At 39.7% G+C, this 24,669-nt stretch overlaps 1 protein-coding gene across 1 annotated transcript in view; it reads right to left on the bottom strand.

The window, feature by feature from the left end:
- Window positions 1-24,669, bottom strand: part of KCNH1 (potassium voltage-gated channel subfamily H member 1) — a 284,487-nt gene that overhangs the window by 94,272 nt on the left and 165,546 nt on the right. Inside the window, exon 10 of the mRNA XM_067565018.1 lies at window positions 7,701-7,897. Within this exon, the coding sequence (XP_067421119.1) occupies window positions 7,701-7,897 (197 nt within the window). The remainder of the gene's footprint in view (window positions 1-7,700; window positions 7,898-24,669) is intronic.

The following is a 24,669-nucleotide window of genomic DNA, read 5'->3' as shown; positions in this document are numbered from 1 at the left end:
ACAATTAATGAATTACACGTATCTTACTTGGGGAAGAACTGTGCATGTCACACTTACGTGATAGCTTAAAGTGCAGTTAGAGAGTCTGACACCATGATTTATTAAATTTCTAGGTAGCTGAAAAAAAGAGGAAGTCCTTGGAGATTAGAGGAGATTACTTACATATTTCTGTTCTTTATAATATGTAACCTTAGTAAGACAAGAGCTGCATCTGCTATTACTTTATTAAATGGCATTGTCTTCAAGGTTTTTAAAAAGAATCAAGAAAAATGTATCCTAAAAGGGTACATAATTCTGCCTTTTCAGCACAAAGACAGCATTTTACAATATTTATTCTAATTATGAAATGAATAGGTGAGAAGATTTCTTGGAGTTTCTGATGTCAGCTGTGGGAACCAATCATGAAACAAATTTTGTACACAGTGTGTTTATCGTATGGATAATAGGGAAGGGGCTGACCAGAGGTGAAAATGTTTGGGAGCGTGATAGAAAGGGACCCAGACTCTTAAAAAGTCCATTTTCTTTTTTAGAATGCCATCCACATAGGGCACCTTGTTCATGTTGAGTAGCACTTCACTCAGATTTCATTGATTTCAACGTGAGTGGAGGGCTGCCAAATCAAGCCCATAATTTATCTTCCCACTGGAAAAAATAAGTGGGGAAAGAGGAAAAAAAAAGTGTGTGAAAGTGAGGAAAAACATGCTTTTCACGCTTGTTTTCCAGTTGGAAAATGGCAAGTATTTCCCAGAGTTCAAATGGACCTATTTGTTGTAAACGTTTTGCAAAACTGCTAATCAAAATTCTATTTGAAAATGTTATTTAAATTGTTAATGAAATTTTTCATTTAGCCAAAACTGCTGCATATGTTTTTTTGGGAGGGCATGGAAAATGTCAATAAATAATTTCAATTAGAAGTTTGAAAAAGTCCAATTTTTTTTAGCAAATTTTTGTAAAGGCTTTTTGGTTTTTGTTTGGGTGGTTTTAGTTATTTTTCAGAAAAAAAACGTTTAGAATCAAAATATTTCAACCAGTTCTAATCAATACTTGATACACCTTGTACAAAATCCTAATCCGGGTCAAAGGAAGGCTTTTGTTAAGCAGAACCAGAATTTGCCTGTTATCCTTGCATCTTTTTTAAATTATTGTCAAATATTCTGCTTCCTCTTGTCATAAAATAAACTAGGAAACGTATGAATTCTGAACAAATTCTGTCATCACAATGTACATTCCTAATTTGGTTTTCAGAAATCTGCCAGATGATATCAAATACTTCAAAGTGATACACAAAGGGGGTACCATTAAAAATTCAGCATTTCATATGCTCCAGGTCCCCATGATAACACAAAACAGGGAATATCATTCTACTGTAAATGCTTTGGGGTGGTAAGCGCTGAGTATAAAGGCATCCCATGATGAGATACAATTCATGGAATTTGTAGAAACGATAATTCAAAAGACCATCAACACCTGGTTCACCATCATTTTCTTCTGGTGGTGAAGAGCTACATCTATTAAAACAGTTATTGCGTCCCAGATTATTTACATTGTATGGAGGTTTCCTAATTAATTCCTGATAAAATTTTTCAACAATTTAAATAATCTCAAATATTTTTCCTCTGGGAAAACAACCCCTGCCTCTGCATAGCATCAAATAACTATTTATGGATGACAATTCTACAGGTACTAAACTAGTGTCTAAAAGTAAAACACTTCTGATCATTCGTACTTAGACTAAACACGATGAATGCTGTAGATCAAAATTTTAAAAGTACAGCAAAGACCATTTCGGATAATTTATATAAACATTTCATTATATGACTGAACTGTTCATACATTCAGTTATGGACAATATTGATGTTAAAATGCATCTTCTGCATAATACAACCAACTTAATACTGATCCAGAACACAAGCTTATTAATGCTACAGAACTAATATGTGTATATATTCAAACTACATAAAGGATATCATTAGTACTTGAAACCAGCTCCTCTATAATGTAAACTAGGACCCTAAGGCTCAAAAATATAAAACATTTTAAAATCATGATAAAGAGATCCTTAGAATTGAAAAAATCTGGGAAATGGATTTTTTTAGCTGACTTCTTTGAGAGACAATGGCGTTATTCTTCACTCAAAATTAGGTAAGCTCCCAACTCTTCTGAAAAAATAATTGTATGCTTATTTATACAAGATTCATTCGTATTTCAGACTGGACCAAATCTTTTCTCTAGCGCACAGCCTGAGTGACTGGACTTTGAGTTAATGAGACCCATGAAGTTTCAGGAGAGGAGGTAAAAGAAATCCAACCCCCAAGGCATGGAGAAGCACTGGCTTGACAGTTCTATGGCAATTTATTGTATGTTTGGGTGGATGTGTAATATTACCTTACACTTCCCATCACAAATTCAAGCAAGGGTCTCAAAGTGGTTTGCACACAAACCTGTGGTCCAGGAACAATTACTATACTCATTTACAGGTGGGGAAAAAAGGCACAGGGAAGTTAAATGACTTGCCCAAGGTTACAAAAAGTCTGACAGAGCCAGGAGTATAACACAGGACATTATTTTTGAGGAAATATTAGAAGAATTAAATATATATAGGAGAAATGACAGAGGACATAATAGCATACAAATATTTGAAGATGGGAAAGGAGGTGGGAAAAACAAGGTGGGAAAGGAGGAATTTTGTTTCGTGGAAAGGGAAGCATTTATTTGTTTAAAATGGAACCAGCAAAAGATCTGGACAGCTGTAAAAGTTCCATCAATAAATACTATTCATTAATAAAACATTAGAACCCTCCAGAATCCCCCCTAAAATGAAGATTGTCCCATCACACCCTTCCATCCACTCAGCCCTCTTCATCAGAAAGAACAAACCTGGGAAATCATATAGACCTTGTGGCATGAACTGATGGTTGGCAAATACAGGCTGTGACAGATCAGTGGGAAAGCAATGTGCAAGTCATGGACCCCTCTCTGAAGACACCCAGCTCCCAGACCCCTCACATTTAAACCAAGAGGTTATTAGCTCAAGCATCTCTCCCAAGTCACCTTCTGCTATGTCCCATAAGAGAGTAGAAGTGGTTCTGCTCAAGCTAGAAGTGACAGAAGGTGAAATTAGGTTAAATATCAGGAAAAGCTTCCTGACAGTGTGATTGATTAATCTGTGGAAAAGAGTCCCAAGAGAACTGGTAGGAGCCCAATCAAAAGTACAATAGAGAACAGTTCCGCACTGGCAGGAAGATGGACTGTTAGGTCTTTTCCATCATTGCTTTTTTTTAATGACACGATCTCCCCATTCTGAGTCCTGAGCTTTAAAGCACTAGTTCATGCCCGCTCTACTTATATGCTGATAGTATTCTACACTGCACCTTTTCAGCCTGCTAACTCTTCAATATAATTTGTATCTACATTGAATTTTCTAAATCTATACTTGCTTGTTTTCTCCCTATACCTCGGACACAAATTTGTGATTATAGGAAAAACTTCCCACCCCTTCCATCTAGACCTTCCAAGCATTCATAATGAGTTTATTTGGCAACAACATTAAAATGCTGAACCAATGCACCTGTGAACTGTGTTGTTCTACTGCATTCAAAACCAGCTGTTTAATTTCCCATCCAAGCTACAATACCTCAGGTTTAAATGGCATAGTAAAGTATTCAAGGCACATAGCACTAAAGAGACCAACTTAGTAAAACATGCAAGAGCATCCTCTCTTTCTATCACATGATGAATAATCCAAGGTATAACCTCATTTATGGCTGCATCTGAGTGGAAGGAGAAAATGCACCTTGCCCCAATACAGCAGGAGTAAATTCTGGGTATGAAACATGCACACATACAGAAAACAAATATTTTCTAAAAACAGAAGGGATGGGAACCATTCAACCAACTATTCTAATGTTAGTTATCCAATAACTGAATGCTAGTGAATGTTGTTAAAGATCTAGGGCCAGAAAATGCCTTATCACAGAAAAGCCTATAGGGGGAAGGGTAGAGTTGCTGGGAACAGTGCAAGCTTCCCCCCATTAATGTTCCTCTGCACCTTTCCTTTAAAGAGAAAAGATGCTGGAACTCCTAATGGGAGCATGAAACCCAACAGCATCATAAACTTTGTGGGGGAAAAGTAGGCTCCCTCCCTGGAGATTGTGGGTTCTTCCACTGTGCACCCATGGATCTTTTAGCATAGTCCCTTTAGGAGCTATACTGCCATTGGCTGAGCTCATGTCCCCAGGAGTGCCTTTACCCCCACTCCATCTCCAAGGGTTCAGAAGCAAAGCTAATGCTGCTTTGAGCAACTTTTGAGCAAGTTTGCTGTATTTTTTCACCAGGAACGCATCTGGATCTGGGACACAGTGTAATAACTCTGGGTCCCAATGCTCCTGCTGCAAGATATGAGAAACTGTCTGCAATGAGAGACTAGAGCTCCTGGAAGGTCATGGTCACAGGAGGAGCAGGTTCCTTGCCCTCCCCAAACTGATACCTCCATTCCAGCCAGACTCTGAAAGTGCTTGCAGCCCTTTCTGGAGATCACTTTCCTAGCTTCCTATTAACAAGGACTTGGCACCCCAGAGTCTACTGGGGACCCCTAGTGGGGAAATTGATAAACAAAAATAATGTAAAAAAAAAATAAATTTTTTTTTGGCACATCAAAAATTGCTGTTTAATTTGCCAGGAGCTTTCATAGTGTACAAATGTATTTAGAGGGTACATACAGTAGCTATCTTTCAGCCAGTTAAGCACTTTGACATTCCCAGATGAAAGGTGCTATGGACGTGCAAAGTACTATCATATTTACATTCTGAAGTTTGTCACAAGAATAATTAACATTAGATTCTGTTTTCTGGCTATGATTTCTTTTCAGAAAAAAAATAGAAGTGTTAGAAAGCCACAACCTAATGAGCATTTCCTATATAAATTGGACTCAGTTATTTAAACTGTGATGACTTCACAGTAATTCATAGATTATGTATAAAAACAAATGTTTAAAATTCCAATTTCTGAAAAGTCATTTTCCGATGGATCTGACGCATTAGCACTATAAAATAAAATCCCTTCAATGAACCCCCAGAAATGTATATTCTTTAATGTTATTTATGATTGCTCTTCTGATTGCAATCAGCTTTCTTTCAAGTAAAAAAATAAAAATAAATAAGAATACAGACTGCTACCCTAGAATCATTTGAAAACTTACTTCCACTATCAATCAGCGTAATTTTTCCACTGACTGCAACCCAATTAAAATCCAATTAGTTCTATAATTTGATGGAAATTGCTATCACAGAATGCAGTTTGTAATAAATGCATCATGGAAAAACCTGACAGGGAAGGAAGGGTGTTTTGTGCTTAAAGATGATCTTGTAACACAGGCCTGGGAATCAGGAGCATAACCATGCCTATCAGTCAGTGGAAAGACCCACAGCTTTGGACCAGACATCTGATTCTCAAATTGCTGATGTAAAAGTTCTAACACAACCTCTTATCCTTCACCACAATATTTTTAAACAACCATAACTCTGGCTACTTCATCCACAGAATCAAGGCTATTGACTCTTCAGAGGGTCCCTATATTGAGAGAGCTTTTGTAGGGTACGCAAGATTATTGTAACGCGAGGACAGCTTAGCATGGCAAGACTAAACCCGAAAACCAGCTGCAGGCTTCATGAGCAATGGTAGGCCTCTCAAAGGCCAGGCCTGGAAATACCCTTGGAATGAAAATAGAAGTAGGCTGACCACAGCAGCAATAAAGTAGGCTGTCCAGCGCAGCAATAAAGCTGCTGACCAGGTCAGCTTTAGCAATAAACAACTAATGTCATCTTATTGTGGATTGGTCCCTAGCTAACTACCAATAGAATAACAGAGACTAAGTGTTAAGGCCCAATCCCCAAAGGGATTGAGATGTAACCAATCAGCTTGTCGCTCGATTTAGTGTAGTTTAGGAAAAGTAGTATATTAGGGACTCCCCGGGGCACCGCCTGTCGAAGCTCTCCGTGGATCTGTCGAGGCGCTAGCGGATGCCTCGGGCAGATCGGTTCCCTGGTTGAAACTCGCTTCATAGGGTGGAGAATGGGCCTCCCCATCCTCTTTGTGGTAAGCACCTGATTCCCAACTGTTAACAGCTTGCAATAGTTTAAGATTTGTAACTCTCATAGCTTAAAGTGCTGCTTGAATAAACTGCCTGTACGGGCACTTCCTTGTCTGGCTGCTCTTTTCTCATCACTGAGATCTAAAAATATGAACCCTCCGTCTCGGCAGAGCACAGTTTTATTAAAACCACAACATCCAAGGACCAATACCAGGTGATCTTAACTGCAACCATATAAGAACGGATGTTAGTTAACATTCCTGTAGCCTTACATTTTGCCTTGTCCTACAGGCAATCAATGTCTTTATGACAGACACTCAGTGCCATTCAGTGGAATTCACCCTGTAAGGTAAGGGATTCCCTGAAAAACAAATAGAAATTACATCTCCAGGAGTTAGCTTGTTAATTTTGTAATGATAATATGTCATTGTTGCTTTGATATTGTTTACAAAAAAGGGGGGGGGGGGCTTATACTTATCTACACTATATCATACTTGGGACCTAAATTAATTGATATTTGTAAAGTGTGCAAATGGATGGAACATATTATTGATGTGTAAAGTATTTAACTTTCAACATGCCAAGAGCAGATCCAGAGTGCCAAGAATTAGCCAGCTGAGGTTAAATTCTCCTCTCACACTTGGTCATCGTTTTACAAAAAGGCTGAAAAAGGGTTTTGCTATGTATTTAGCTATAATTAGCTAGAAGTTTTGTGGCACTTGATAGTTACCATGGAGAATTTCTTAGGAACAAAAGTCTACCAAAAATACATGTTAGGTGATTATGTACCTCTTTCTATTAAAGTATTATTTTAAAAAATAGCTCCAATGTACTCTAATTAATCACAATTTCATATTCTTCTCTCTTCTACACTGCATATTAGCTGAACTATATGTACTACCTTTGTAATAAAATTCCACAGTGGTGATTCACTGAATTATGTAGGGAATTAAAAAGGGTATATTTTGTTTTTACAATTTACACCTGACTCAGTAAATCTTGGATTTAAAACACACAAGAAGAAGAATTGAGAAACAAGCTGAAGGGGAGAGGGAGAGCAAACAGATCAATTAAGTCAGCAAATAATTCCAAAATGTATTTGTAGCTAGAAGAAACAACTCCTGATAAAATCATACGTGCTTATGTTATATTGCTATTGCAACTGCAGAATTACAAACTTGTAAAGGTTTTCCTCCCATATATCAGATTTCACGCCTTTTCCTCAGTCTCTCATAACTGATTAAATAATGCCCCCTCCTTTTGTAATTATACTGCCACGATAAAGCAGCAGCAGTCAGTGAATGTCGTTTATCGACAGTGCAGAAATAATGAGCAACTGATCACAATAGCATGGCAACTTGCATGTATTTTTCTGAGGTCACTTTTTTATAAATTAAAATAAAGGACTTTTCACGTGCCCACATCTGATTATACACCTATAGCTGTGACTTTTTGACTTTAGACTCCAGCAATGTCACTGATCAACTGACACCTACATCTTTATGAAAGAGCAAGAGAAATGGCAAAATTCAAAACAGTAAGTATTCCAGTTAAGACAGTCTTTAGAAGTGCTTATTTGTAGAGTCCAGATCTTAAAAATGAAGCTCCTTACCCTTTTTCTCAAGTTGTAGGTTAAGATGAGGTTCCTGGAGAAGGAGTGAGAAAAGGCTGTATAGAACTCCAGCACTTTCTGTAAGGCATCCCTTTTAATCACATGAAGGTCACAGTAAGTCAAGGCCCTTACATTGGCACAGGACTGGGCAAGGGTAGCTTCTTTCCAGAACACATCGCCAAAAACATCTCCTTTGCCTAGAGAAAAACATGCATCATAGTATCATTATTGCAAGGTAAGGACTAAAACAATGGTCACCAAAAAGCTGAAATGGCCTTATTGGTCACTCATTGCAAGTTAATGTACTGTTGTAGGGCACATTATACATATTCTGAGCTCCAAACTGAAACCCAATACGTCCACTTTATTACAGCCTCATTTCTTGCAAGTTACGATTTTTTTTTTATTTCCCATTTTGATCATTTACTTCAGTGTCTGTGTTAAAACATGGGAGTTCAACAACAATGCCACAAAAACAAAATCATACTAATGTTATGTGATAATTTCCTTCATATCCACCCATACAGACATCACACAAGACTACTAAAGATCAGTGAGTTATTATTTTTCCAATTATATCTTATACGACACCTTTTCAAATACAAATCATGATAAGAATGTGTTAGGTGTAGTGAGAAATCAGGCCTCACAAGAGAAGTGAACCACCAAATAGGCCTCTGTGTCACAGAGAATTAAGAGAGAAGAAACATCTAAGAGATCAAGAAAACTTCTCTACCAAACCAGAACTTCTGTGTGACTCCATGAGCTTTCCTTCCACTTTCTTCTTTTGCACTAAAGTATAAATGTTTTCCTCTTGAGTGAATGACACTGGCCTTCTGGTACATTTGTACTGATAAACTATATTTTAAAAGCAATGCTACGTTCTTTTGCAAAATCCTGTTTAGTACCTTGTAACATATGAGCCAATTTTATCTCTGAACTCTATGGAAGAACGTAGACTATATTTCAAAGGTCAGTATGTATTGAACTCATCCTTATAAGATCCAACTCCATCTCAACTGTAGGCACATTTTTTCTTCCCAGGGCCAGTGTCGGCGACATTAATAAAGGTACCATACCGGTTAGTTCCCTCTCCTTCCAATTCTCTGTCCTCCCCTTAGAGAGGATCATGCACATTATTAAAACTTATTTACGTGCCACCTGCAGTATAAATTTACCACTTTATTTGTACGATCTCAAATTCTAACAATAGGGAATCAGCAAATATCATGGTAAAATATCATGGTATCTAGATACGCTGGTGCAGTAAATAGCTTTATTATTTTATTATTATTATTAATAATGGGGCTAATTGTTACATGATATTTTTCTGTCAAACATTTGTTTCTTGGATCAAATTGCATAGATCAAGATTAATGACTAAAAAATGGCCCAAGACTCATAAGAAGCTAGCATCCATGCACTTAACACAGACCTTCTCCCAGAAGGCATTCATTCACCACAGTCGTTGAAATGTACTGATTTTTATGCACCATGAGAAACATGCGTTTCACTAGATAAAAGGGGATTGTTGACCTTTCTAATAAATGTGCCTTGAATCCAGAATGACATGTAATTAATTGGACAACTGTTTCAATTTAATGCCATGTAACACTATCAAGTATGTAAGTGTGCCACCACAGGCAGGATGTCTGTCTAGTTGCCTGAGCAAATAAAAAAAACAAAAACAAAAACAAAAAACACTGGAAGGGACTCAAATCCCAGCGCAGCTCCTAAATCCCTCACTGGCTCTAAGCAAGTTTCTTAATTTCCCTAGATAAGTTTTCTCATTTATAACGTTGAGCTAGTTTACTTATTAACCAGTCTCACTGAGGCAGGAAGATTAATTTATAATCACAAGCATTATATGTACAGGCTGAGTGTCATTATTATAACAGCACATACAAGAGAATTTCCTCCTCCACCCCATTTCTTTTTTTAAACAATGAACTAGATCTTCAGCTGGTCTAAGTAACTGACCTGGCTCCATTGAAGTCAATGGACTTATGCCAATTTACGTCAGCCCAGGATGTGGTCCTACATCTCTAACATGTCAAGGTTTGATTTTCAAATAATTACTTGTGCAAGCTCCACACTGCTGTATTTCACTCAAGAGTGCATTTTTTAAATGATCCTTTTCTGCAATTTACAAAGCCCAGTATCTACCTGAGGCTGTCAGCTTCAAAATAAAGTGAAGACAGCCGGAGGAGTGGAAATTTATGACAAAAATTGTCAAAAGAGAAGGATAGGGAAGAGTCCCATGGTACCAGAAACTTACTTACATACATGAGTTAGATGCATCAGGGTGGAACAATCACTTTTCTACCCACAACAAAGAACCACCTAACAAATTCAACATCCACACACATCCCTTCTCATTCTCTCAATAAAGCCAAGTGATCAATCACCCAGTAAAAATGAGCAAGACAAAAAGGCTGTTTTATATACCCAATATCTATAATTTGAAAAGAAAGGTAAAGCAAGGAGAGAGGGAGCAAAATGGGCCAGAAAGCTCTTTGGCAAAGAAAAGTACAAGGATAGCAGAGAAGAAAACATACACTAGGTCTCTGTTCACTTAAGCCCCCAGTTCCCCCTTGACTCTTGAGGAAGAGAATCTAGAGAATAAATTCAGAAGCATATTACAGTGTGTTCTCCCTCAGACCCCTAGTCTGCTGCATTCCAGACGCATGCAGGGACATCATCCTTCAATTACTCCTAAAGCAGATATCTAAGCTTTTATCATCAATCATTTATATATCTCCTGGGGATTGTGGGCTGGGGTCCTCTTCCACTTTCAGCTCACTACCGCCCTGTGGAAAACCAAATAATTCATTGCTTGGTTTTTGTTGTAAAGCATATTTAGACTCTGAAGAGTGATTCAGTAAAACTGACCAGATAGTATGCTGTATTTATTTTCTTCCTGTGACTCCATATCAAACCTGCTGATCATTTTACATGTCAAAAGACGATTTTTCCAACCACCAGCACTGCACGCTCAACTTTCCGTTCTCTCTGCCTCTCAAAAGCAGCGTTAGTAATGAAGATGCTGTCATTGGAACTTGGCTGATTATTTTGTTGCTACTGTGCTAGAGAGAACAGAATCCAGCTCACCATAGCTATATTGCCCTGAAGTGCTAATAAAAGTAAAACTTGGTTTGTTCAATAGCGCAAGCAGACATTATTCAAACCCATGCAGGCAGTAGATTCAGTATGCTGAGTGATGTGTCCAAGTGACATGCTGCAAATTTTGCATCTAGATCTAAATTTACAACCCCACAAAATTCAGAAAATGCTTGGATCCATGATATGCTTTTGCCTTGATCCTAACATTAAGGCCTACCTGCAAGAGAGATACAGGGCTCTGCATCTGAAGGCTTGCTCCAAAGCCTATTAAAATTAAAAGGAATTTTTCGATCATCTTCAGTGGGCTTTTGACCAGGTCTTCAATGTGTGTCAAACAGAATCTGTATCTGAGAACTGCACTGAAGTCAACAGAGCTACTTAAGATCTGCACCAGCTGAGGCCAGAATCTGGCTTGATGTCTGTTCTTTGTTACCCAAGAGATTAAGTGTCATTCAAACTACTGAAAATGTCCAAGGACTCTGCTTCCACACACTATCGAGATGATCCAAAGAGATGCTAAAAATGCCATCTACTTTAAGGCTGCTGTGTTTGATGGTACGCTGAAATGATCTAAGGCTACTGTGGTGCAATTTTGTGGAAGCTTCCTGATGCTGCTCTGTATATTGTCTCAACAGCAGAGCAGCACTAACAGTGGTCTAGGATATCATGCTTCAGCAAATATTGGTGTCTTTGGCCTGGTCTACACTGATAATGTAGGTCGACAGAATGTGGCTTCCAATTGAAGTATGCGTCTCCACTGGCATGTCAGTTCCACTGACCTAAATCACAGTAAAATTCAACTTAATAAAATGACCTCCGCAAGTGGCGTAGCGCTGAAGTTGAATTGTATGGGCCGAATGAGCGTCAGTGTAGGCAGAGCCAATGGAAATAGACGTCATTGCCCTCCGGGAGATATCCCATAATGCTCTGTTGTGACAGCTGCACCCTGGCCACATAAACAGGAAATAGCTCCTCCCCTCAAGCCCCAGGAAATTTTGAATTCCCAATTTCCTATTAGGTCAGCATGGAGAGAGTTTGCCAGGCTGGAGTCAATCTGAGGTCTTGGATCTCATCGGTCTGTGGGGAAAGGAGTCTGTTCTGGCTCATCTCCGAGCAAGCAAAAGAAATTTGGATATCTATGAGAAGATATCTCATAGCGTGTTGGAGAAGGGGCACAGCACAGAAACACAGCAGTGCCACATTAAGATCAAAGAGCTGAGGCAGGCTGATCAGAAAACTAGGAAAGCTAACAGTCATTTCCTCACCAAAAATATGTCGCTTTTACAAGGAGCTGCATGCGATTCTTGGCGGAGATCCCACCACTATGCCACCACGCAGCATTGATACCTTGGGGGAATCCGAGGCCAGGATGAAGGACGACGAGTCTGTGGATGAGGAGGAGGAGGATGAAGAAGAGAACAGGGGGCAGGTGAGTGGGGTATCCCATCTCCCGGAAAGCCAGGAGTTGTTTGCTACACAGGAACAGCCCCGCCAGATGCAAGAAACGGTACTGACTGGGATGCTGGTGAAAGCACATCTGGTGAGTATGTTCTGAAAATTGCATTTCTTAGGTTATATCCCCAGTCCAGAATCTTGTACCAGAGGAAAAAAAGTGATGTGTGTGGTGGTGGGGCTGTGCTCCATCGTAGCCGGTGTGCTTAAGCATTGGGTTCATCCCAGAAAAGGTTATTTATGTGGCCTAAGATGCTCCAAGAATCCTCCATGGATATCTCCAGGAAGCTTTCATGTAGGTACTCTGCAATCCTTTGCAGAAGGTTTCTTGGGAGGGCAACCTTATTTCTTCCACCACGATAGGACACTTCCCCCGCCACTCTGTTATTAATTGTGCGGGCATCATCGTGGAACACAGCATAGCAGCATAAGGACCAGGCCTGTAGCCAGATGCTTGAGAAATCCTCCCTTTCTGCCTGAGTAACCCTCAGCAGACTGATATCACTCATGGTTACCTAGGGAAGATGACGCACATTTACGTTACCCACCCAAGACAGTTTTTTAAAGTGTGTGTTATTCCACAGATGGGGATGATTTCTTGGTTCAGCACAACGCAAGGCACTCAGCAGGATGTTGTTGCTATGGGCCTCTGGCCCCTGCAAATGGGTGCCCATTTTTTTTCCTACAGAGACCATTGGCCCCTACCCACCCCACACCCTTTCTACCGCCTCTTAAAAGCCTGATTTAGGGAGGTCAAAGGGAGCCCGACATCCATGCTGCTCCAGGAAGCATGGACTTGGGCAGCATGGGCACCAGTGATTTCCCTAAAATAGATGCACTAGCCCCTTACTTACTATGGCTGGAATGGCACTCCGACCCCAGCAATAGTCAAACAATGGTATGCAGTTGTAGCCTTCCCTTGGGAATGTTCAGGGGAGTTATTTTTACATTGCAACATTGCCGAGTCCCCAGGATTCTTCCTCTGTATCCAAACAAGCGGAGGCTCAAATGACTGCAAAATGAAGTGTGATCACAAAATGGGAAAGGCTATAGCCTCCTGTGGTTCTCTGTTCTGAGTAAGTATTTGGCTAAAACACTGTTCTGATGTTAAAAAATATCTCCTCTGTCTCTATGCACTTTTCCTGCTTTAATTGTGCCCCACAGTTTAAATGGGGCACAACCTGAGACAGTAGGGCCTGATTCTGCTCTCACACCAGCTTTATTCATGTGCAACTCCATTGACTTCAGTGGCACGACTCCTGGTACGCAGAGATGTAAGCGAGACCAGAAATCAGGCCCTGGAGGGCTTCATTTTTTTGTGTAGCTTTAATTAAATGCCTCCTCAAGTCGAACATAAAATGTAAATGTTTTCCTTATGTTTACATGAAGAATATTGGATTTCAGAGGAACTTCTGAAGACAAGTACAAGCACCAGAGCAAAGAGAAAAATCTTTCCTCTTGACATAACTTTAAGGCAGTGAAAAAGTATCTGAATAGCAACTGAACCCAGGAGACCATTTTCTAGTGAGAATGTAGCATCGGGGGTAGGGGAAGAGCAAATACATCATCTGTCCCACAGATCATTTGCACAAGTTGGCAGCCAGTGCAGGGACATTTGGCCTGGTCCTCCAACACAGTACCCTTGGAAATGGTTGGCATATGAAGGAATTTGCAGTTCTAGGCCAGTAGACTATGACTTTGAAAGTCCAAATTGATGCGGTAATAAGAAGTAAATCACTACACAAGTATGGAGTTGATCTATATTATTTTCTACTAGCCAAGGTTCCATTCTGAATTCACAGAAGAATAGGTATAGAAAAGAGCTCCTAGGATGATCGGGGGAATGGAGAACATGTCTTACGAGAGAAGGCGAAGAGAGCTTGGTTTGTTTAGCCTTGCAAAACGAAGGCTGGGAGAGGATCTGATTGCTCTCTATAAATACCTCAGGGCGGGAAACACCAGGGAGGGAGAAGAGCTATTTAAGTTAAAGAACTGTGTTGGCACAAGAACAAATGGATATAAACTGGCCACGAATAAATTCAGGAAATTAGAAGAAGGTTTCTAACCATCAGAGGAGTGAGGTCATGGAACAGCATCCCACTAGGAGTGGTGGGGAGCAAACCACCTAATGAGTTTTTAAAATGGAGCTTGATAAATTGTTGAACAGGTAGTCTGAGACAGCAGGGGACTGGCCTCAATGACTCAGGAAGTCCCTTCTAGGCCTATGTCACTATGATATTTCTCCTTCCTTTCCCTCCACTTGACCTTAGCAAAACACTAACTACAGTCCATCAATGGGAAAGGGGCTGTAGCCAAACTATTACCCTTTCAGTTTCCTTTCCACTCGCACAAAAAGCCATTTAAATCGATAGGCGTTTTGCCACTGACTTCAGTGGGGCTGGATCAGGCCTTTGCTGCCAGCTGCTTCTTCCAGTTACAGCTATTGAAATCTATTACAGCTTTGTGCCTTACAGCTTCATTGTCCTTTTCCACAGTCCCCCCAAACCTCAGGTAAGGTACTGTTCTCCCCAAAAATACACTGAATACAAGGCACAATTGCTTATTCAAACATGCATGTGGCAGCGATGGCTCTTGTGAGATCAGCAGAAGATCCATGAAAGGAATTTTTCTTTGTGTGTGTGTGTATCTGAAAAACCTTTACTCCTGGCTGCAATCTCACACAGGTAGCATGAAGGAAAGTTGTTGTTTATAGTTTTTTCCTTATTTATACTTAGGAGCTCAGATACCACAGTGATATAGGCTCTGCCACCACCTTCATCACCATGAGCAGTAACACATTAAGTGACAAGTTCTTTCTCTTATCCCCTCTCCAGGGAGGCAAGAACTGCGTATGCAGTAGAATATTTTATTTTGGTAGGGTTTTTATTTAAAATTTATTTTATAAAACCTAGCAAGTCCAGCTAGATACACTAAAATATGTATTAAATAGGGCTGTGCAAAAATAGTATTATTTCATGACACGTCTTGGAACCAAAATATATGCAACTTTGCTCTATGTCACTTTGCTTTTCAGAAGATATTTGTAAAATGCGAACTTTTAAATATGAGTATGCACATTTTGTCATTTTGCAGGTTTAGTTGTGAAAATTCATGTATGTTGAAATATAATTTTGAACAATCTGAGGTAGTTGCTCAAGTATATTTACTCAAAATGGTGCTAACTTTTGAGTTTCAAGAACCCTATAATTGACTGGATTGAAAGATCTGCTCAGGGTCTGATTTGCAGACAGAAAACAAAAATATTTTTACAGTTACATTAAAGGGCAAGTCAAAGAAAATAGAGTGCTAGAGGACAAGGTAGATGATGTATCCCAGCCTCACATTAACTCCTCAGACAGAGGAATCACTTTGTAATTTCATTGTTTTTCCATATAAATCAGAACTTTATCTGGACAATCCCTACTCTAGATTTTCCAAAATTAGATAAATTGACAACGTAGCCGCACAGCAAGAATTGGGAGCAAGTTTTTTATTTGGGGAACAGATAGGCATACATTGTGAGCCAACTATTCCAAACACAAATATGGTCTGCCTAGCGTATAGAACAATGGGATACGCACAAACTTCCTAGTCACTTCACTTCAGAACTTGGCTCAAAGTGACTTAGTAGCCAGGCATAGCTCACAGGCTAAGCAAGGTTGAACTTTGTCAGCACTTCAGCCCTGATCTAGCAAAACACTTAAGCATGAGTAATGTGAAGTCAAAATAGTTACTTCAACATTTCATTGGAGTTGATAGGTCTAGCCATGTGCTTAGAGTTATGCATGTGCTTAAGTGCTTTGCTTGCTGGAAACCTTTCTGGATAACCCCCGAGTGCTGCAGGAATTGGTTCCCTTGACTGAGTAGGTTGCACATCTCTTGAATCAGTACTCAATCAATATCCTGGCATGTGGTTAGCTAGGGCAGGAACTGGACTGGTGAAGATAATGTCTCCTGGAGTAGGCACACAGTGAAATAGTGATGTTGACCACTTATAGCCAGCACAGATTCCCTGACATTGTGCACAGGAGTCAAGGTTTTAGCTTCACTGTCAGCCCAAATTTCAGGTAGGATAGTGTTTCCCCTGTAGTTTCAAATATTTACGCTAAAGTATCTTCAGCTTCTGAAAGTGTTGGGTTAAGTACAATTACCGGCAAGTGATTTACATATTTGCACTCTCAACTGCTTATTATGATGCTCGGTTTTGTTAACACATGAAGTTGGTACTAACCGTGTTTTTAATAACAGTGTGTACTCTCGTGAAACTCTCATGGAGCTTCCTTTTTGTGTGTTTCTTTTCCTGAACGCTTAATGCAAAGCATTAACATTTGGCTTTACTTCCTGTCCTAAATTGTTATGTGCAGAGATGCTGTGCCTTGTTAAACAGCTGATTCTTTCCACACCAGAACTGGCTGCACTCGAAGTGGTGTGTAGAAATGAACCCGGTATATATTCCTGGTCCCACATATTCATGAACAAACTGACGTAAGGCTATTCAAGTAATAAAAGGATAATTATAAAGTACTTAGATATTACATAAGTCTAAAATCTGTTATGTATGCTCCATAAACCCATTGCAGATCAAGCCATAAAGGGTATAGTTTGTACTTTAAAAAACAAATAAATGTCATTTGTATAATTATATTCCTGACATAACCTAATAAAGGTACTATATATAGCACTATGTCTTGTGGTATGCAGTGTTTTCTTCAATATATGTGTTTAGTACCACTTACTTTCATAAGAATATTTTGTGATCTGCATCATCAATTAGCTTTTCTCTACTAAAAAAATATCCTGGACAGAGAAAATTGTGCACTATTGCTCTAAAGCACTGCTCTGAGCTAGCATCCTATAATATTAAGAATTTTTGTTGCTATTATAATTCATTTGTTTACCTCTAAGAGAGAGAGAACAGAATACATCTCATGACTCAGATCACTGTGGCAAAATCACCATTTCCACTGAGAGTTTCAGTTTGCAATACAAGAAGTTGCAATTTGTTCCTATGTTGTTGTTTTTTCTACACAGTTGCTATAAAAATACTATAAATACTGGCTGAGTTTATGTTGGTAATTAAAAGCCTTATCTTTGGGAATTACCACATTTTTGAGGACTCAGTTTCATGCAACATTAAAGCTGAGAAATCATTAGAAATGCACTTTGCATCTCACAGGATCAGGCCTTAGTCTACATACAAAGGTTTTACTGGAATAGCTATGTTGGTTAGGGATGCGATTTTGGGAGAGGGAGTCAACATAGCTATGCTGGCATAAGCCCAAGTGGAGATACAATTATACCAGTATAGCTTATTTCACTTTGCTGAGCTGGAATAAGCTATAGCAGAACAAGCATTTTTATATCAACATAACTATGTCTACACTAGCAGTTTTTGCCATTTTAACTGTATCAGCACGTTTAAAGTGGCACAACTTTAAGTGTGGACAAGGTCTACTTGAGCCAAAAAATCAGAATTAGGCATGTAAGTGATCAAAATTGCAGGCCCACAGCTGTACCCAGAATTGTTTGCATTTGCCTAAATGGAGCAGTGTCTGATAATCCAGCTCAATTCCCATGTTATTGGATGTGCTGTACTGATATTTATTTATTTTTAATCAAAACATACTACAGACTCCAGCTTAGGCAAACCCGACTGAAGTCAAAGGGAGACTTTTCATTGACTTCAATGGGCTTTGTAACTCGGCCTCAGCAAGGAAGCCTCCGAATAAGATTCAGGGGTATCTTTCCTGCTGGTAAGTGAATATACAATATGAGATATGTACACACGTACATGTGTCTGTATATGTGTTTTCAGACATTGGCCTGCATGACATCAATGGGAAGGTTTTTTTCAGTGTTTCCCTCCTTCCCCCTTTGGCCATTCTATTTCCTTTTCTTCTCCTTTTTTTTCTTCTGGCCACTGAAAAAAGGGTGGGAAAAAAAGCAAATTAAATGTGGGGGTTATTTTTGTCAAAACATAAAAAACTATTTTTGAAAGTATCCCCAAAATATACTGACCATTTTCAACCACTTATATTTGGAAATATTCAAGTATGGTGATCAGCAGTATGTACAGACTGCTATTTGATATCTGACACACCCATCTAACTGTAAGCCAAATCTTAAAAGATGCCAAGTGTATAGAATTTGCAGGTCCCTCGACACTTACAACATTTGGGCATGGAGTAGCACACCTTCACATTTTGGATACTGTATTTGTACATCATTGATCAATACTTTTGCCCATGTCTGACTAGAAACTGCCCATGGGTAACTATTATAGCTGTGTCAATCCCAGGATATGAGAGAGACAAGGTGGGTGAGGTAATATATTTTATTGGACCAACTTCTGTTGGTGAGAGAGACCAGCTTCCAAGAAGAGGAGCTCTGTGCGGCTCAAAAGCTTGTCTTTCTCACAACAGAAGCTGGTCCAATAAAAAACATTACCTCACCCACCTTATCTCTCGTGTGTAACTAGAACACTTGTCAGCCCTGCAGTAGTGTGCTGTTTGCAGCAGTACAGTCACTCTTAAGAGAATATTTCCACAATTAATGGTGTGAATCTGGCACCTCAGCACATCCGCAGGACCAGGGGGTATTTTAAGTAGAGTTGCATACATTTTGTTATGAAACAAATCAACATGATACTCATCTGGTTTCAGGTGTCAAAAAATTCAGCCCAACTTCCTAAAAGAACTGGCTGAGATTTGTGAACCTGGCTTGTCTTTGTAGTAAGACCCTTTCTCTCCAGGGGCTCCAAGGAGCAATTTGTCAATTGAAATGGTGTAATACCAACACATTATGCACAGCTCTCCTTTTAAACAATCTGCAGTCTTAAGCAAGGAAGGGATATTTTTGTGACAGATTACTTCTGTATTTCATGCTCTACCAGAAATTAAAGACAAACAGTTGATTTCCAGACAAACCCTCAAACCAATACAGAGGCTCCTGATACCAACTCTTAGCGTTTTTTCCTAGGTATCTTAAGCATGTGACTAATGAGTAATGGCTGCCCTCTTTCATTCCATCTTCCATTAGAAAAGCAAAACCTACATATAAAATGCCAGCTCCTGCTCCCACTAAGACAACAAAAGCAGGATCAGCCTCATGATGTGTATTAGTTTTTACATTAGACTCTTTTCTATGACACATCCCAAACAAAAGACCAATCAGATCTTTCCCTCAGTGAAGTTCACTGAATACACAATTATGGAAACCATAAGCTAGTCTGAACTGTCTGCATCACAGTTGGCAATCTGGCAAGAGACAATTGGGAGCGGCCTGCAATTCTGAACAGATCCACTTACAAAAATGGCATTCAATATCAATAGCAAGAGATGAAACTTGGTTTTAATTAATCATTCTGCTTTCAAAATAAACAACAATGAATTTGAACTTATGATGTTCACTTATTGTTCAAGTTATAAAGTGCCATCACATTTCACAGCAGTGCAGTGACATTAATTACTTTGTTATGAGATGCAGGAAACCCTGCTAATCTAAATCCAGCATACACAATTTATTTCTTGATACTTAGAAGACAGATAGTTTTCATTCAAAATCATATAACATGGAAGGAAATAAACATTTTAAACTCAGATGAAGAATGAAGAAGAGATATGGGGTAACAATTACAAAAGTTAGAAGCCTAAAACCCATTTTCAAAAGGGACTTAGGCTCTTTGGTCACTTAGGTACTTTTGAAAAGTTATCTGTGCTTCCTAAAATGTTTTAAATACTTATTTTGATGGCTACTTGCTTTTGTTCTCGGTATATTTTAATGCAACTCTAATTCCATTTTCATGTTTATCAGTATAAATCAGAGTAAGGCCTTATCTACACTAGAAAGGGTTTGCCCATATAAATATATTCAGAAGTCCTCCCAATAGAGACAGTTTACACCAGCAGTTTATATTACTAGTTGATGTATCTATGACAGTGCAACATTCTAATGTTGACCAGGCCTAACCCAGTCACTGTTCCAGATTCAGCTGTTGGCAGTGGAATACTATGTTCCCGTGATGGAAAGGGTACAGCAGCACAAACTATCTGCACACCCCATTCCATCCATGAGAGTGAGCCACTCAACACAGTACAGGGGCTGGCCATGGCGTGAAGCCAGATAGGTTGGAAGCTGCAACTTCCATGTAATGTGCAAGATGGGAGACAATGCTGGTGGGCTTCCCAACAGATTTTAAAGCTGCCTCTCCCTGATGGAAATCCTGCATTGCCACTTCCCCTTTCCTCAAGGTAGATTACCCCTCGGGGATAGCCAGTTGGCCCTCAGTGTAAACACCTTGTGCCATGAGAGGAATCTGTCCCACTGAGATCAGAATCTTCTGTGCCTACATCTGAACAAATGGGTTATGGCTAAATGAGTAAATTAAAGCAATTTCAAAGGAACATTATAAGAACAATTCTGTTTGTGTCCTTTAAGATTGCAATTAGATCAAATTAAATCAGCAGGAATTTCTCCACCCAAAGTAAATGGACCATTTAATGTCCTTCTGAAACAATGTGACACATCAAGCTCACGTGATATTTTGAGAGAAAGTAGTCTCCTCCTCAGGGTTATAGCTTTGTAAATAATAAAAACTTGAATTCTGAGGACATGCAAACTTCACTTTTCTCCCATCCAACAGGTTATCTTAAATAAAGTAAATAAATGTACATCCTATATACAAACAGAATCTATCCCCAGTGATGGTAAATAAAGCAGCCAAACCTGGGTTGCTAATTCATATCCATTTACAAACTACAGCGATACAAAGTCTTAAATTCATCTTTGGTTATATACTGACTCATTCTGACAATTTCTTCCATTATGTTATGTTCCTTCAGCTCTGATAGCAGTAACAGCAACAATATATAGGATCTATACTGTGATTTTTCCATTGTCAAAGTGTGTGGTGCTGCAGCCGTGGCTTGCCTCCTTCTTGCTAATATGTGGCCACTGGCTCCGTTTCCCTCTTCAATGCATTAATTTAGCCTTCTGGCTAAATCAAAGCTACACCCCCTCTGGGGTGACAAAAGTCCAGCTCCTCCCTCCTGTGATCTGAGTCCAAGAGATGAGGGTCTTTTCCCCCACATCCTCTGCAGGAAGCTCTGGCCCCAGACCCCAAGAAAAAGCAGCAAGTGCCTGGTCCTGTTCTCTAAGGATTGCCTTTTTGCCTAGGATTACTTTCTGTGCTTCCTCCTAGGATTCTGCTCTCTCCAGAACCTTGTTGCCATTAGCAACTTCAAAATAGAAAAACCACCACCACCCATGACTTTTCTTCTCCAGCCAGACAGCTCTGTGCAGTTCCTCCAACAGCCACCCAGACCAGAAGAGACCCACCACCTGTTCCTTTCAGCTCTCTTCTTGCACTGTGAAAAAGGAGCTCATATATAGCCCTCATTCCTTCTTGGGAGGCTTATGGCTCTGGCCTAAAAGTCACAGAACGCCTTGGTTCTGGGCTGAATTGAAAACAAGGCTGTGCAGGGCCTTTAGCTTACCTTAAAGGGTCAGCATACCCAGAATATATACCACAGGCAAATATAATTAACCCATGTTACAGGTGGGAAAACTGAGACAGGGTATTTATGAGACTTGCTCAAGGCTATCAAGGGTCTCGGTACTGGAGGCGGAATCAAATATCAGCGCTTCCTGGATCCCAGTCAGACCATGGCTCAATCAAATAACAGGTGCAATTTTGCTGTCTGTTATGATATCAATTATAACTACTTTCAGCTATGTCTCATATGCTTGATTTAAAAATAAAAATCTCTTCAACAGTAACACTGGGGAAGTATCTCCAGCACATATCTCCAGTATATCCTGAGGAGGACTGCAGCAGTGCCAAGTGCCCTCAAACTCTCTTCATTCCTGGGGTTGTAGGCAACCAGATCTGCCTCAGAATTGGCTGGCACAGTCCAAGGAGGGGCCAGAGACAGGTTAGGTTGGGGAGGAGGGTTTCTCTTGCTTGGCATCTACTTCTATAACTTCCCCCATTTCTTCTGGTTACCTGGGCGGATGCGTCAGCATCCCCACGCTGACCTGCTCTGTGGCTGCTGCAAACTCACTCCATGCCTCTCTATCCCTTAAAAAGGTGCACACCTTCCTCCAGCAAGCCAGACAACACATCCCATACTCCCCCCCCCCCTTAATTTGCAGTGCAGTCACTCAACAAAAGTCTATATGGTCCCCCTGCTGGGGCCCCTACGGTCCAAGCTGTTCCCTGCCAGTTGAACTTAGGGGAACGAAGCAAGCAATGGGATCATCACTTGCATTCTTAGGGCAAATCCCTCTCAGGGATCCAACGGCACAGACTGTATAACTTAGGAAAAGTTAGTATCTGTCCTTCTGTTTATTTTCTTGTTTACAACAGATACTGCTTAAATACATTTAATTTGAGAGTAACACACACATGGTGTTTCAATAATATTTGTATACTATTTCTCAAGCACCTGCCAATTGCATGAGTCAGCAAATCTATTCCAAACCTTACAGCCAGACAAAAAATGTAAATGTTCTAAAATGTGTCTTTACATTGGCACATTTCAAACAAACCTGCCAGGAACTGAGTAAGAGAAGAACACACAAAGGGAAACGCATGTTGTCTTACTGAATTATGAGGTTGCATTAATCACTCTGCCATGAAGCTTCATCATTTCCTGATCTTTTCACAGAATGCAAACAATTCATACCCCAACTAACATTTGTATGTAGCACGCACAGATAACGCAAAAAGCACAATACCTACCCATTGAACTACAAGTCTCTATAGTAGCATTATACTTTCCTATTTGAAATCTAAGACATGCATAGGCAATTCCTTTATGGGGAAACAAAGTGCATTTGTAGAGCTATACACACTTCCACACTTGAGACCAGGCATCAATTCCTATTAACCCATCAATCCCAATGGGGATTCAATCAGTGCGGGCCCTAATGCTGTAAGTATTTTAATGCCGCTGAACTGTACAAATCAGGGACTTAGCCATTAGTGTCTTTTGCTAAGACAAAAATAAGAAAAAAGAAAATGCACACACAAGTAACATAGGTTAGTTCAAACACGGAATGTGAGAACATAATAGATGTTTGGAGCTTAGACAGTGACTCTGAGGATCAAATGCACCTAAACTGCACCCACACATGGACAAATGTGGACTGCACACAGAATCAGGTAGCTGGATGAACAAGCAGGTATTTATTAATACAGTTCCCCTGTTGGCATAAGCAAATACCCAGTTGTTTTCTGCACATCTTTGGGGAGTTGGGGGCAGGGGCTCAGCTTACATGCCCTCATTTGAAAATGACGTCCAAAATTTCCAAAAAGTGAGTGCTTAAAAAGTTAGGCACTCAATTCCAAATTTAATCACTTAAAACAAAAGTGGCCTGATTTTTCCAATCATCCACAACTCTAATTGACTTCAATGGGAACTGGGAATGTTTTGAAAATTAGACCCATTTTATTCATTTTATGTATCCAATTTGGGAAATGTTGGCCTTAGTCATTAGCATCAAGGGCATTTATGGCCTCATCATATTCAGTGTATCCTCTGCATCCAGTAATTGCCAGTAGTATACAGCTTTGGCTGAGCAATGACAGTACTTTTCTATTGTTTTCCACGGCCTTCTCAGGTTAAGAAAAAGGTAGGCAGTTTAGTAAACGAGAATCAATGGCTAGAAAAGGTTCAAACAGAATTTAGACACACAACTTCCATTGATCCATGGAATTCTTTTTATGCCAGTGTGAGCTGTGTATCTAAATGCCAAGCAAATCTCTGAAAATGTAGGGATATCCATGAACTACAGAAGTGCTACATAGTTCTTTCACTGCTTATTAAATGACCTGGTGTAAGTAGTTTGAGTGTTTCCTGAATGCTTACAAAAGCTTTTATTTTTATCTTGGGAATATTTCAGGGGAGCTAATTAAAAACAAAACTAAAAAACTTTGCTCAATTAAATGTTGTAAAAAAGAGCCTTTAAATGAAAGAGATATTAAGAGTTTCAATCCTTAACCAGACACGCAGCCCACCATAATCAACGAGACTACTTGTGTGAATGAGAATAGATTTACTCACGTGAATAAAGAATTGCTATATCAGAATTTACTGTGGTAAATATTCCACAGAATTTACCAAACACAGCTAAAACATTTTGCTACACTCTAGAAACTGTTAAAGCAAATAACTGGCCCAGACCATTGCCCGTTCCAGTGATCTCAGGTTAAAATAAGTATCCACCAGACCAATTTCTCAGGCCCCATTGCCCAAGGCTCTGCAAACCTCCTGCTTCCTATCCCTGATCAACTCCCAAATATATGTAGGCTCTTGCTGATCCCTAGGGCTCTACTACCCCAATCCACAACCCCACCTTTGAATATAAGAGATTGGGTCCAGTACAGCTAGCA

This window comes from Emydura macquarii, unplaced genomic scaffold, assembly GCF_026122565.2.
Source record: "Emydura macquarii macquarii isolate MOO-44397 ecotype Brisbane River unplaced genomic scaffold, CSIRO-AGI_Emac_v2 contig_2676, whole genome shotgun sequence".
NCBI lineage: Eukaryota > Metazoa > Chordata > Testudines > Chelidae > Emydura > Emydura macquarii.
The sequence above is the reverse complement of the archived record's forward strand: the minus strand, read 5'-3'. Positions and strand labels throughout refer to the sequence as shown.